The sequence below is a fragment of the Phaseolus vulgaris genome, chromosome 8 (assembly GCF_051622355.1).
Source record: "Phaseolus vulgaris cultivar YP4 chromosome 8, ASM5162235v1, whole genome shotgun sequence".
NCBI lineage: Eukaryota > Viridiplantae > Streptophyta > Magnoliopsida > Fabales > Fabaceae > Phaseolus > Phaseolus vulgaris.
Window position 1 is genome coordinate 54,202,472 of NC_143505.1, and position 15,214 is coordinate 54,217,685.

Below are 15,214 nucleotides of genomic sequence, written 5' to 3' on the forward strand. Positions count from 1 at the left end.
ATCCATCAACAACCACATTAACTCATTTCCTTACATTACACCCCTATGATCTCGATATTAGGAGTTAGGCTTTTCCTCCAAAATGAGAGAAAGAGCCACAGATCCACTTCAGGTAACCAAAAGTTTGTCTTAAGAAGAACAACTGGCCTAATAAAAAACCACTTCCAATTGAAATTAAAAACACCCAATATCAACTATCAAACTACTCCAGTTGTGATAAATGGGATGCATTTAATATCTGACACAGGGAAGCACTTCCAAATTAAAAACTATTAGCACCCAAAGAATAGGCAAACTGAAGGAATTTCAGTAATGATATTATGTTAGACCATGACTCCTCCTTGGGTATGAAAGGTTATAAACTGGAGTCCAGAAAAAATTCTGAAAGAACTCATAGGACATAACAATATTCAACAAGTTTGAACAAAACAAAAATAAAATTACAACAACGAAGGGCTGTCTTCCAATCCATATATCACACTAACTGCTTTCTGGAATTTCCCTTTTCCTTTTTAAATATACACAGGAAACCCAAATATGGGGAGAACTATATAACTGTAACCATCAGAGATATCTTTAAATTGAAGAAAAACAAATCTCTATTTATATCTCTCCCCATATAACCATCGAAAACAATACAATATTATAAGTGAAGTTTCACAGGTTACTATAGAGATAGGAAGAAAAAAAATAGAAAATTTGTTTTGTTAATGAAAAACCTGAATTTCTGGAAGCATTTGCTGAATAGTAGGATGATGGCTGCAGTACTTTATAAGTGAAACAAGCCAAACAGTTCCAGCACATCTCTCTTCTTTCCTGCTACTATACAAAAGAACATCAAAGAGCTTTTTGGTAATTGCATCTCTCACATTAGCATGATAATCTCCACTATATTCACTTTGTTCATTAGAATTCTGCTTAGCCACAGAAGTCAAATCTCCCATCAAAAAATTTGAAGCCATTGACAGTGAAGTATAGTTTGTCTGAAGAATAATATCAGCATTGAAAGGAACACCACCCCACAAAAAAGAAAGGGCCTCCCCTGCAGCAAAGAGAATATCCTCAACCTGAAAATTTAGTTAAACCAATGTAACACTTTTTAACGGCTGCAACTTATAATGGACAAAATACTATTAGTGTTCCTTTTAGCTCAAAAAGAAAAAGAAGAAAATAACATCAAACTGTTTGCAATCAAGATTAAGGCATCCCAGAAACCAAAATCTAACTTTTCCACAACATAAAAGGAAAAAAACAATAGAGCAAAAATTAGAGAAAGAAAACAAAAAAAGGAGCATCAAAGTAACATCAATCCAACACGAGTCGCCCAAAATAAGCACATCATATAAAAAAACAAGGGGAAAAAATGTAATACCTTAGATCGACAGAGACTGAAAATCAAATTTAGTGCCATATCAAGCTGAGTAGATGATGTTTCTTTTACACATATATGTCCAATAGATATAACAATCTTCTGTATTGCTTTCATATCATGATCCAAGAGAAGCTTGTTCAATTTATCAGATAACATAATTAGAATTCCATCTGCAGAGTTAACCAGACACCCTTATGATAGCTCAACAAATAAAATCAAAACAAGTTCATCAGATTTTTAAACTTGAATTTACCTGAATTAGAATGAAGTGGGGGTAATGAAATACGTAGTCCTATATGACCCAGTGCTTGCATTGCAGTTGCAGCTAGTGCAGAAGTTTCTGAATTAACCACGTTAACCAGACATCTAAGTGTATCCTGGAGAAGTATTTCTGGCATCTGCCAAGATTATGCATGTACAATAAGTATAAACATATTTATAACCAAAGCAATGACGTTATGTGCAACAATTATGATTTCAGTTTCAGTGGATAATAGTAAATTTTAGAACAGGCAACTTTGAGCATGTTGATCAAGATCAAATCACAATTGCACATACTCATACTCATAAAACTAGCATTCTAAGAAACTGTGTTAAATCATTAGTATAAAATCTTAAAGAGGTGTATTCAATTGGGATTTCAAGACTTTTTCACATAAAAAAAGTCCAGTAGAATTTAAAAGATTTGGTAAGAATGTAATGATTTTTTAAGGAAAATTGACAATTATATCAACAGTTTATGAAAAAATGAACACTAGCATGTCACCATTTCCTTCTTGTTTGTTGCTTTCCATAGAATTCTTAATAGCTATATTTTCAACTCGTTGACCATAAACAAGTGGACCATGTTGCTGAAAAACAATCATGGTTAAAGGAAAATGTTTAAAAATTCAGTGAACAAAAGAACAACATCACATATAAAAGCCAAATCAGAAAACAGAAAACCCTTGTTTTCATTGATTGAACAATCATACATAATAATAATAGCAATAACCCATAACATTTGCAGAAAACAATTACTTGGACCAAAAAACATTAAAAATTAGAAGAGATTACTCTACTCATCACTATTGATATTGAGAAAAGTTTGAAATGAAGTAGAAAAGTCTTACATATTTGGATGAGATTGTTTCATGAGAACCATATTTATAAATACAATTAAAAAATCACAGAAAATCCATATAAATCCAGTCAACAAAATAATCCATTGAAATTGTATAATTTTAAATACAAGATGATTCTTTTTTAGTCTTGTAAATCTCAATTGAATACATCCCCCAAACATTGTTAGTAATTAAAAATGTGAAGTAAAATTATACTTACAGGTGTTCTAGATAAATAATTCGCAGTTACATATCCTATTGCACAAAGAGCGCCATGCTGAGTTTCAAACCTGTCAATAAATTAATTCAGCGTGAGCATATATCAAACAGGGAAAAAGCAGCAATTCTGAGAAAGTGAGCTAAAATAATTTAGTTCCACCAGTAAACAAACCTTGACTTGAGTGTTTGGCTGAATAAGGAAGTCAATTCAGAAATAACATCAGGGATTGAAAGAGCAGAAGACACAATACCAAGTATACGTGCAATGGATTCACGAGTCTCTAAATCCACATGACTTAGTAGTTTCTTAAGCCACGAAACCTTTTGGGCAAAATGTGAGGCTAACACCTATAACAATAAATATGTCAGATGGAACACAATGAAGAAAGCAATCAAAATACTTTAATAATAACTGACCTCTGGCATATGTGATCCAATTATAAGCAATGCCTTGGAAGCATTGACATGCAACTCAACAGAGCCTTCAAATGACATAGAATGCTCCAGGATTGAACAGAATGTCTTCACTGATGACATAATTTCGGATGATCCTTCTAAGTATTTGTTCTGCTCCAACTCTGACTCGAAGCACTTCAACAAAAATTTAATCATGACCACATATGTATTTGAAGGAAAAACAAGGTTTTGTTCTCTAGTTTCACTGGACTCCAACAACTTTGGCTGTTGTCGAAGAATGTAATCCAGCATCATGCCCAACTTGGGATACATAAGACCAGAAATTTGACTTTCGCTTTTAAGACAAAGACCTTCATGTGCCATTTCTCTGTTTCAAACCACAAAACAAAAACCTAATTTGAAGTCAATGATGCCAAATATAAGACTTCAAATTCTAAAAAACATCAACACTTAATTACCATGGAACCTAAATAAAGTTATAATTACAACTCAAGTTTTTCATATTATACAAAAAATAAAGTTTCAAAATCATCAGTTTGGAATAAAAGTAACTGTTTACAGCAAGAAGCATTACGAGAATCATAGTCTCTGATTTTAAAAAAAAGCAGTGCAATCTAAGAACATAACATGTTCAAGATAGATGGTTATTAAAATTGAACACATGCATTTGTCCTTTTCTCTTTACAGAGTTATGGAAAAAAAAAATACTACCAGACAAAGCAATCTTTTACATCTAGAATATAAAAGTCATGCTTGGAACATACATTTTCATGTGCATATTATAATGTTGTATACATGCTTTATAAAAATTATGACATTTGACAAGAGGCACAAACAATCACTTCAAACAATATCAAAATAAACATGTAATTAAGTGTTCATTTTGTAATTGCACCTCCTTTTTTAAACAAATATGCACAATAACAGGCTTAGAGGGTTTTTTCCTATTTTACTGATGAAAGAAGAAAATCCGTTCGGAGGATATCTCCAATGTAAAAGGAAAACAAAACAAAAAATGCAAAGCTAAACATTCCCTCGAAATATTTGTAGTAGAAATCCCCTTTTTAGAAGAATACATACTTTATAGCATGTCAGATCATCACTAAAGGAATTTGTAATTACCTGATGTCTAATTTAGCATCTGCTGCTCCAAGCATACAAATAAATCGACTTGGACAATGTTGAAGATCAAACAAAGATGTTGCCCATCTAACAGCACAAAAACGCACTTCACTTTCCTCCTGACATCACCAAGCAGCATGTTACGGTTCAAACCATGTGTCTGCTGAGTTTTTAATTAGATAGGATATTATAATAGCACTAATTTCAGAGGATTTGATTAAAGTAAAGATGCCAAAAAGCTACATAGTGTTCTCTGGCGGCAGTGTATTTGGTTGAATGAAAGAATCTTCTCAGGAAAGAAATTTTGTATTCAGTTCATTTGCCATCTAGTATTTTTTCTAGCTCCATTATGATGTTCTGCTCCTGGTCTTTGAGGGGTGTCCCCTTTGTTAGATCTCCACAGAGATTGGTATTTTTGTGATTGTTACTTAACTTGTTTCCTTTTGTTGTATCATCTTTAGTTCTTGAAGATTCCTTATCCTCTTTCTGTATCTTCCTTCTCTATCTTAATAAAATCTTTCCTTAAAAAAAATATAATAATAAAATTAAAAGTTCTATGTTCTTCTGATTGCCTCATGAAATGAGCCCTGTAAGAAGCCGTACAAAGTTCACCAAAGAGAAGCTATTGAAACAACCTCTTTCAAAAGAGTGAACTCTCACTCCAACCAAATACAGCATAGGTTAGAATGCCATATAAAGTATCAAAAAGTCCATTCCATCGTAACTAATGTTGACCAATGTAAAAAAAAAAAACACCATTCAGTTGTCTCCTTACAATAACAAAAATATCAAGTACCAAATTTGTGTAGGTCTTATTAAAATGTAATGGTTCATGCTCACAGGTCCAAATGGTAGCAATGAATGGGTCAGTGCCACTTTGAAACCTCTTCCCAAATATTGTCATATTAAAAGAATTTTATATGGGACAATAAATGAGAAAATACACAAGACAAAAAAGTTTTTGCTAAGGTAAGATACTTTGGAGAAAAAATAGAATAAAAGAAAACCATAAAACTTATAAAATGGATAATGTGTAAGACAGAGACCATACCCAAAACTCCAAATGGAGGCCATTAGACCTCTAACATCTAAAAAATTATATTTCATTATTTCGAGAGAAAATCATTTACAATTGACTTCTTTTACAGGGAGCAGATCAACCATCTCAATTTTTATAACAAGAACAACAATTCTTGATCACACAACTTTACATGGATGGCAGGATTTGTTTTACTGAATTCAGTCTAAACCATCCATGTACCGTATCATTGTATGATCTCTCTCTCAAAGTGTATGCATGTCTGTGTTTTGAACTGTAAATATCATTATTAGGAAAGTCAACCCACAATCCCTTAGATCAAGGGATTTATTCCGGGAGCTAATTTCACAATTACCTACTTTATTAGGATGGATTCTGTTTCACTTTTTATCTACATAGATCATATTATAAACTTTTGACGAACTACTAGTCTGTCATTCCAATTTCTTAATATTTGAAGAAGGAACTCAAGATTTTAAGGACTTAATATTTTAGGAGAATATTTGACTAAAATTGCAGGATTGAAAGTTGGAACACACTCAGCCTAGGGACATATGAGCAAAATAATACACAGGAAAATAATAAAAGCAATTTACAATAAAAATAATCTTACTCAATTCCCGAAGTTACAATAACCTAGGCAGCTAGTAAAGTGGAGTATGTTTATTATCATGTAATTTCCAACATAACAGAAACAAATAATATATATATATATATAACATCCTAGATAAGGGGAAAAGTCAGTATGTTTTGTCATACCACTTGAGAATTTTTTAGCAGAAGTGTCTCCAAATCTTGTAACACAGCTAATGGGGCTCCCTGATACACAAGAGATAAAAAGTACAGCGAATAAAAAGTAAGAGCATAAGAGATATACCAAAAAAAGTCCAAAAGTAAGAGCATGATAAGAGGTTTGAAAAAAGAGTCCACAATTATATTTTTATACCAAAACCTAAAGTCTTGTTGGTAAAAAAGTTCAACAATATAGCCCATAAAACAGAGTCCAGGAAAATTGAGTTTCTACTCTAATTTTATGAAATAAAAGAATTCAGTACAACAAAATCACACGAATGCAACCATTAATTAACTGTATAGCTTTACTAGTTTAATAAGTTACAATTTTTCGAAGTAATATGCTTCATACATCCTTGAAGAACTAGTACAAGAAACAATACAGAAATATCAGTAAATTGAGATGATTGTTGTTAACATTATTTAATTATAGTTGTGTAAAAAAGATTCTAACGAAAATGTTATAAAGGACAAGGAAACCATTCAGATCAAAACTAAAAGCAAACAATACCTAAAAATAAGGGTGAACATGGGTCAGTTTGGGCTCAAACCATACAGAACAGTTACGAAGATTGAGTCAAGTCAGTTTGGCTAGTTGCCTTTTTCAGTCACAGCCCAAATTGACTCAACTCGGTTACATTGGGTCAAGCCAAATTTGGTCTTTGGTTATCCATCATCAGAAAAATGGGGAAATGAGAGAGAGGATCAAACAGATTCACAGAACAGAGACAAAATGGAAATTGATAAAAAAATTAGCAGCATCTGTATTGTATTCTAATAAACAGCGTCAAGGAATTTCCATGGATGGATCATGGAATCAATTGACAACTGGTATTGAAAGAAACTATGAAAGAAAAGAAATTAACAATGGCACATTGAATCTGAAAATGGAAGCCCCATCAAGTCTTTGAACTATGTAGCCTTCAAACTTGTTGACCTTCTAATTCTCAACATTAATGGTGGTGATAGTGGATTTGTTGGGGAGTAAGGGGCACTATGTGCAGTGGCTTTGGAAATTGAAGTGTGGTTTGGTCATTGTCAATTGTCTGGAGCTGATTATGGTCAGAGAAGAAAACACCTAGGTTTGCTTCCAGTGTTAGGCATGCTAAGAACTGAAACAAAACACGATAGCACTCATTCACTACTGTTTCATACTGAATAAAATATGTACTTGAATAAGTTGGGGGTCATTGCTCTGGTTTGCAAACAAAAAATAAACTTATTACCCGACTTGATTTGTTCAGTTTCTTCTTTTGAAATTCAAACGAGTTTGGTCAAACCAACTTATTAAGATTCAGATCGAGTCAGGTTGATAATCCATGTTCACCCCTACCTAAAACAAAAGTTCATTGGTTCATCATAACTCTCCAATCTCTTGTATTATTTCTAAATTAACATATAATGATCAAAAGGAATCATGGAATATTTTCCTCTAAAAGAGATTAATTATGTTGAATATAAAGGCAGCTAAGCTTTGGCTCAACTTTGGACGTCCAATGGCTTATAATAATTTTCTTATAGCATAGACTTATGAAGGTACGAATAGCAATTGTACACTAAGCAATGCATTTGTTCAATTGTATAATTTTTTCAAAATTTCTAAAGAGACAAGCCACAATATGATGCATCCTGTATCATATATGCAAGTGAGGTAAGCATTAGCTGTGTGACTATACTTGACAAACTAGTTTAACTTTCACATCAGCTGTAATACAATTTATGTGACTGAGAAGAACATTCATACAAAAATAGATTCACCTAAATAGCAGAAAGATACATACTTTGTATGCTGAAGCAAGAGATATAGTTGCCTCTTGAACAACAAATCGAAGAGACTGAGATTCATCTTTCAAGGCGTGAAAAAGACGAGCAGCCATATCAATCTTTTCCCTGGCAGAACAGGGAGCAGCTTAGTAACTAAGTAGACATCACAGATGACCTAGCTCAAGGCAATTCTCTTTTTAGAAAAGAATTATTTGTTACCTTAAAAAAGAGAAATACATAAAAAAATTTTAAAAAAAAAAAGCAATAGCAAACCATCATAAAACCGTGCAAATTTAAAAGGTTAATAAAGAAAGAATTAACTGCAGAGCTATCCAATCCCAGTCCAAAGGATAGAAAGAAGAAAACTCTATCCCATAATGTAATACACACATAAGAAGAAAGAGCCTTTTGATGCCTACAACTCTACAACAATGAGAATTAGTAATTCTATTGTGTCTCACACAAACAAAAGACAGTCCCACCATATCACACATCCAAGATATAGCACAGGTAATATTAAGCTGAGAACTCCCCTGACGTGCAGTCCTTTCCTTGACCCGCCCGAGTGCTCTATTGCCTCAAGTATACCTATAACTATATGGTCTTGACCCATGGCCATTGAACTTTTTTCCCTTGTAATGCCTTTTAGGCCTCTCTCAGGTGACCTGAGCATTTGGTACTTAGATATTTTTTAAGTTGGTGCCAGCCAATGTTGCCAAATTTTTTATACTCACAAACTCATAATCCAGCAAGAAAGGGAGACGGCAGCAAGCTTGCACGCATGGGCTACCAAAATGAAATTGGCAGATTGTGCACCATGTCAATTCGTCTGTGCAGCCTGGGGTTCTAGTTACACAACTCATGCAGTTGGCCTTTTTTAAGTCAGGTTTATGATGACCTAATTTAAAAAAAAAATGGTCCTTTCTCGAGGGTTCCCAATCACAAATAAGAACCAAACAACTCTACTCGACTGCACTCATCATTGACAGCACTACCATTACCATGGGCGCACAACACTCACATTGTAGTTGCCAACGCTTGCTTCCTCATCAACAAGGTTCACTTCACCATCTTTGACTCTTGCATCAACATCGTCCGTGGTGCCATCATAGTTGTTGATCATTCCCTTCTTCTCCCACTCTATTGTGTTCTGTAAGTTTTCTTCTTAATATTTCCTTTCTTCTTGCTATCATTTAGATAGTGTTTTGTTCTGCTTGGAATTTGTAGGACAATAATGGCATCAAATAAAGGTGGTTCAAGTTATGTTGCTAGAAGAGGAAGTGGTATTGGAACAAGGACTGATTCAAGTGATGGGAAAGAAAGAATGTGAAGTGTAAATACTGAGAAAGTATTACGATATATGAACCTATTTTTACTTGTTATGAATTGGATTGTAATATTTATGATTTATTGAGTTATTTTTCTTGTCTTTATTATTTTTAATGCATGCAAAAGTCTGTAAATATAATCATTTATATATTCATTGCTATTACGAGTCAAGTTACAATCTTTCATCTCCCTTTCAATCCTCCTACGACCCTCAAGTTTGACAACATTGGTGTCAGGTAAATAAGGATCACATAAATTGTAGAAAAAAAAATCTGATGATAAGTTAGATTTTGAAACATATTAAAAGAATGAAATAATAAATTATGGAGGAACTAAGTTACCAACTGGATGAATTACTTCACTCGAAAGCACCCAAAGCCATTATTATCTTGCTATTATGCATAACTTTAAGCATTTAATCCCCGCTTTTGATAAAAAATCCAATGAGCTAACAGTGAGAAGTTGCTTTCATATCCCACTCATTTTTACTCTACGTCAAATTCCAACTCACTTTCTCTACAAAGCTTTCTCTTTCTTCATTTTCTTTCCATCCGAAAAGCTTTCCCTACAATACCCAACCTCTTCACTTACACTTTAAATTGCTTTCATTTTTCTCAATTTTAGATGCTTTTCTCATCTTTTGTAAAGTAATATGGATATTGTCTTCAGTTCTTCATAACAGCATTAATCCATAGAACCAAGAAAGGCAATATTGCAAGCAAACTCATGGAATCGCATGATTCCACAAATTAGCCATCCACAACCATGTCATGTGAAATCATGAAACATTAGAATCAACGGGATCAGCAGATAGATCATAAAAGTGGTGGAATCATGCAAGAATTGTCAGCACATAAAAATATCCAGGCTTTATATATTAAAAATGGGTTTTGAGCAAAACTCAAGCCCAATAATGGTTATAAAAAACCTAATCAAATGAAAAGACATGCTTGTTCTACAGTTTCTTAAACGACCCATGGATGATGTCATTTTTGCACAAAAAGTTCTTCTCCCTAGACTCCTCAAGACTTCAACTGCTCAAGAGCATTAGCTTCTCTTCTGTGCTAAGCAAACAGCACAGACAACACACATTTTTCTGCTCAGCAAACATTTTGAACCTCCCTCAACCTCAGGTGTGTGCTTTACCAGTCTTCTCTGCTCTCACACGACCCCTCTGTTTCACTCATCTCTTTTGACTCAAACACTCCGTTTTCACTCATCACTTTTACCTCTGTTTTCTGTGTTCTCAGGTCTCCATTTTCGTTTCCACCCCCTCATAATTTATACTTTGTTGCATCATCAACACAACTTCTAATCCACCTTCAGCCAAATTCATTCTACAGCTGTCAGTGCTCATGGTGATACTAGGAAATTTCAAAAGCAAATACTGTGAAAAGGTCTTAACTGGAGGGGTTTATCGCTTGAAGCACCACATGGCTTAGAACTCAAGGATGTAGTAGGTGCTTGCAAAAGTGTGACTGACTGAAGAAGTGAAAAAAAAAAGATGTTTGAAATTGTTGAAGGTCTGCAACAGAGATTAATGAACACAAGCTTTGATGTTGAGGATGATGATGCACAAACAGAAAAAGAAAGAGAACTTAAAGGGAGGATATGGGCAGCACTCAAAAATATTTTTAAGAAGATGGGAATTAGCTCATATGCCACAATTAATCAATTATTTAAGAAGGATCATAGAGAAACTGCTTTTAAAGACGTTCCACAGTTTTTCTATGAAAATGAAATGCCTTTTAAAGTGGTAAGTAGCAAAGCATTAGGAGAATGCTTGATTCAGATTTAAAACATGGCCCAGGATTTAACCAACCTTCATACCATGAGATCAGAGTAAACTATTTGAAGGAAGAGGTTCAGGCAAAGGGCTGAACTTATTGTCATGATTTATTTTAGTATGTTACATGGACACGATTAAGTGGCACAACCATCAATCTCTTCTGGAGGCATGAGTGAGAGCTACAGTCTACATGATTAACCTTCCTAAAAATATATTATATATTGTCCATTACTATATTTAAAGTGTCCTCCACCATTCTACTCTACCCATAGAAAAGGAATAGTAAATATGATAAAATGGCAAAAATTATGAACACAAGAAAGAGGTTGGAACCTAAATAGGTGAGGCATGCGCTGTGCAAGCAATCCAATTGATTGAAAAGCATAAGTTTTGACCTCCCGTGCAGTGGCATCTGAGTCGGTACTCAAAATTGAATTCAAAACAAAATAAATGTTATTCAAATAACATTAAAAAGAACTTTGAAGTCTCAAGCAAACCTGCTTCAGAACTTGGATAATTGTCAAGGGACTTCATAATTCCACTCAAAATAACAGGACCCATTAACTTAAGCTGGTCAATTTTTGCCTGCACCAGTTACAGATATTAGAGATGCTGAGGAAACAAAAGAACAATAAAGTTATAATGAAGTACAACCACTTTCCGAAAAGGTAATCAAAATATAGAAATACAACCAACACAGTAAAATTCATTTCAAACTGCAGATTCATGGCTTATTTTGAGCTTCAACTTAACCATTTCTAAAAAAATGTCTCGGAGGGCATTTAAAATGAATTCAACTGAATCATTTAAAAAAAAACACAAACGCTTCAAAATTGTATTAATGTTAATATGTAGTCAGAAAATATTTTTACAAATTTTTTTCTTTTATTTTCAAACTTTCATACCAATAAAGATGAAAACATCATGGTAACTAGATAAATGTAGCATTTTATTACATCTACGATGACTTTTGCAATTATGCATGCTCATTTTTAAAACATCAATTCTCTTTCTTGATAAAAACATCTTGGGTTGTTTAATGCTAATTTTGCATTAAGTTTATACTCTGCATTATTATAATCATAGCATATCCTATAGTTTTGAAATTTGGCATATCCCTGTGCTAGTGCAATATCATATCCATGTCCCATGTTGCATCCATACTTTCTACTTTCTAAACATTTATTAGGCAGAGAGACTTTTATTAACCAAAAGCCAAGTAACATTGCACTTACATGCTTAAATACCCATACAGTAAATTCCATCCCCCATTGCTTCAACCTTGATGTTGTACCATTCCCTATTAAATTCGGGAATATTAAATACTAAAGATAAAGATTAAAAAACAAAAAGACAAAAACAGAAGAAAAAAGATAGAGCAAACGAAAATCAGCACAGAAAACTCAATTATTGAGCCACACATTCTTGTGTGTCTGTCTTATTTTGATGATGAAAGAACTCTGTTTAAAACAAAGGAAAGTTGGAATTTTTAAATGATATAAAAGAGGACAAACTTCGTTAATATGAAAGAAGCTTTATTTGTAATTAAAAAAAATGTCCATTTGTTATTAAAATTTACCAAGAAAGAGTATAGTGTGTACAATTAAGTACAAAGTTATACTCCATTTTCCCCCACTAGCATTCTGTCCATGATTTAGTTAAGGGTATAACACTTGAAGATAAGAGAAATTGGGGCTATTGTTGGCATGATCCATGTTTACACGGTATCATTGAATATATTGTTTGATCAAAGAAAAATATTATCACCAAAGAAATAATATTTCAACACTTTTTATTTCCATCCTTAAGGATTTGCCCATTTTCATTTTCTATATCCCCTCCTTTTTTGTAAAGAAGAAAAAAATCAAACAACCTCAAAAGTGAGACAAATTCTAAGATAATATATTCATATGTACAATAATCATACAAACAACATACGAGAAATTGGGGCTTTTGTTGGCATGATCCATGTTTACATGGTATCATTGATAAATTGTTTGATCAGAGAAAAATATTATCACAAAAGAAATGTTATTTCAACACTTTTTTACTTCAATCCTTAAGGATTTGCCCATTTGCATTTTCTATATCCTCTCCCTTTTTGTAACAGAATATAGAAGAAAAAATCAAACAACCTCAAAGAAAAGTCAGACAAACTCTAAGATAATATATTCATATGTATAATAAACATACAAACAATATACGAAGCAATAAAGCTATCAATAGAAGTGCACAAGTATCATTACTATAGTTCATGTGTCATGGATGATAAAATCTTAATTACATTTGCCAATTCTTAAGCAATCAACTTTGCAACAAAAGAGCTACAAGTTTTGAAAACAACAAAAAAACATTAATTAGCAAATATAAGCTCAAAATCATTAAATAAAAGGATATTCTAGTACCATAAATGCAACCAAAAATGCACTGCAAGGTGGATGGGAAATTGTTTGCTGCTGCAATAGACCTGCAGAATATAGACATTAATTTTGCCTTTAAAGCGTGACTCCCAGGACTAACTCTTGATTCTGAATCACCATTTTCAACTCCAACAGTACCTACATTCAACAGCAATAATAAGAGCAAACAAAAAGAAATATATAAAATCCAAATTTGGTTTTAGATATAATAGTGCAGAAACTGAATTCACTTTCAAGATACAAGAGTTCTCTCTGAAAATAGAAAATGAAAGTAAAGCAAATGGCGAACAATTAATGTCTAGTATTACCAACAAAGTCATATAAACACCACAAAAGGCTATGATCTGGAAGAAGAAAACCACTAATATGATCAAAAATCACAATACTTGTACCATTTAGGTTTTCTATTTTTAGAGTAAATTAAAAAATTAGAAAACAAATGTAGGAGTACAATCTTGAGTCTATTAATGTTTTAAAAAATTCATAGCATGGAACAAAAGCAGTTACTTGTTGTCTAATTTTTTCTCTAACATTTTCAGATAGACTTGTTAGTATACAAAAAAACTTGCATATTTAATTGATAATTTTATTTTAACTACAAATTTATTTATTTTTTTAATAAAAATAGTCTGGGTATACTTGTGATGTTGTTCTAACTAACTCAAAGGACTGGGTTCACCCAGTTCAGAGGCCAGGTTGATGACACCACCCCAGGTTAAATGCCTTCCCGATCTAAACAGAGATTGGACCAGTTACAGGTCAGTTCCCAGGACAATAACCAATCAGGCTGGTCCACCAAATCTACTTATAGAATAAGTTGTTAGGCAGACAACTAAGGTCTTATATTTATTACAGCTTCAAGCAAGAGCATAAACAATAGATAGGCCATTTATCCGGTGTTAAATTGCACTTAATTATGAAAAATGGGTGCAGCCATTGCTGATAAAAAAAAGTAATAAAGCATTGAAGATCACCGACAGGGCACACAGTTCAAACATGAAGGATGTGCACAAAATGTTTACCAGAAGACACATGATATTAATTAATTGAAATGTAAAAAATAATAGGAAATTAGGAACAACCTTATTAGAATCAATTATACTCTCAAGCATACATATTTAATTTATGTATGGATCACGCAGGATCAAATTTTAAATTCAGGGGAAACTTAAAAATATTCGCATTTGATCATAAACAAATTGAAGAAAAAATAATTGACCAAAACATATTTCAGAATATGTTAACAAAATCTTTAATAGCATACCATTGAATAGCAAAAATAATCTGTTGATCAGATTTAAATCATCTAAATTAGCACCATAGGCCTTCTTCTTTAGAAGCTCCTCGCCTCTCTTAATAACAGGCTCTTCACTTGAGTTAATTGATCAAAAAACAGATGTGATTGTAATCATCCACAAATGAAACACCAAAAGATATAAAGTCAGAAATTTATAAGAAAGTGCTATAAATAAATTTGAGTAATATGGGAACTACAACATACCAATCTACAGAGGCAGCAACATATAAGGGATAAACAAGTTCAGGAGCAAGGTCCATAACTTGAACGACATTCAAAATACCCAACTGCACCAACAAAGACCAAGATAAGACATGTTGCAGTAGCTTTCTCAGTAAATGCAAGATTGGACATGTTTGTATGCGTTCAAACATACTGACATGTTATGTTAACCAGTGCATTTAAATGAAAATTTGAAGAGGTAATATATGTCAGAATAATATAGTTATTATCTAGTTGCTATCAGTTGCAGTAATTAATGGTTGGTTGGTTATAAAGCCAGCTCTACTAGCCCAGAATGTCAATTATTAAAGTTAGCTCCAGCTGTCACT

The 15,214-nt window shown here is 32.9% G+C and overlaps 1 protein-coding gene across 2 annotated transcripts in view; it reads right to left on the reverse strand.

The window, feature by feature from the left end:
- The window catches only part of LOC137823480 (ARM repeat superfamily protein), a 31,505-nt gene that overhangs the window by 13,305 nt on the left and 2,986 nt on the right, over positions 1-15,214 (reverse strand). Inside the window, exons 6-20 of one of the 2 annotated variants that reach the window (XM_068628642.2) lie at positions 14,868-14,950; positions 14,631-14,737; positions 13,352-13,504; positions 12,182-12,246; positions 11,444-11,531; positions 11,280-11,358; positions 7,846-7,954; positions 6,032-6,091; positions 4,234-4,352; positions 3,112-3,478; positions 2,867-3,042; positions 2,696-2,765; positions 1,626-1,770; positions 1,373-1,542; positions 720-1,067 (exon numbers count right to left, since the gene is read on the reverse strand). In XM_068628642.2, coding sequence (XP_068484743.1) covers positions 720-1,067; positions 1,373-1,542; positions 1,626-1,770; positions 2,696-2,765; positions 2,867-3,042; positions 3,112-3,478; positions 4,234-4,352; positions 6,032-6,091; positions 7,846-7,954; positions 11,280-11,358; positions 11,444-11,531; positions 12,182-12,246; positions 13,352-13,504; positions 14,631-14,737; positions 14,868-14,950 — 2,139 coding nt within the window. Of the gene's footprint in view, positions 1-719; positions 1,068-1,372; positions 1,543-1,625; positions 1,771-2,695; positions 2,766-2,866; positions 3,043-3,111; positions 3,479-4,233; positions 4,353-6,031; positions 6,092-7,290; positions 7,394-7,845; positions 7,955-11,279; positions 11,359-11,443; positions 11,532-12,181; positions 12,247-13,351; positions 13,505-14,630; positions 14,738-14,867; positions 14,951-15,214 lie in introns of those variants that run through there. The other variant, XM_090293750.1, reaches the window with a different exon arrangement.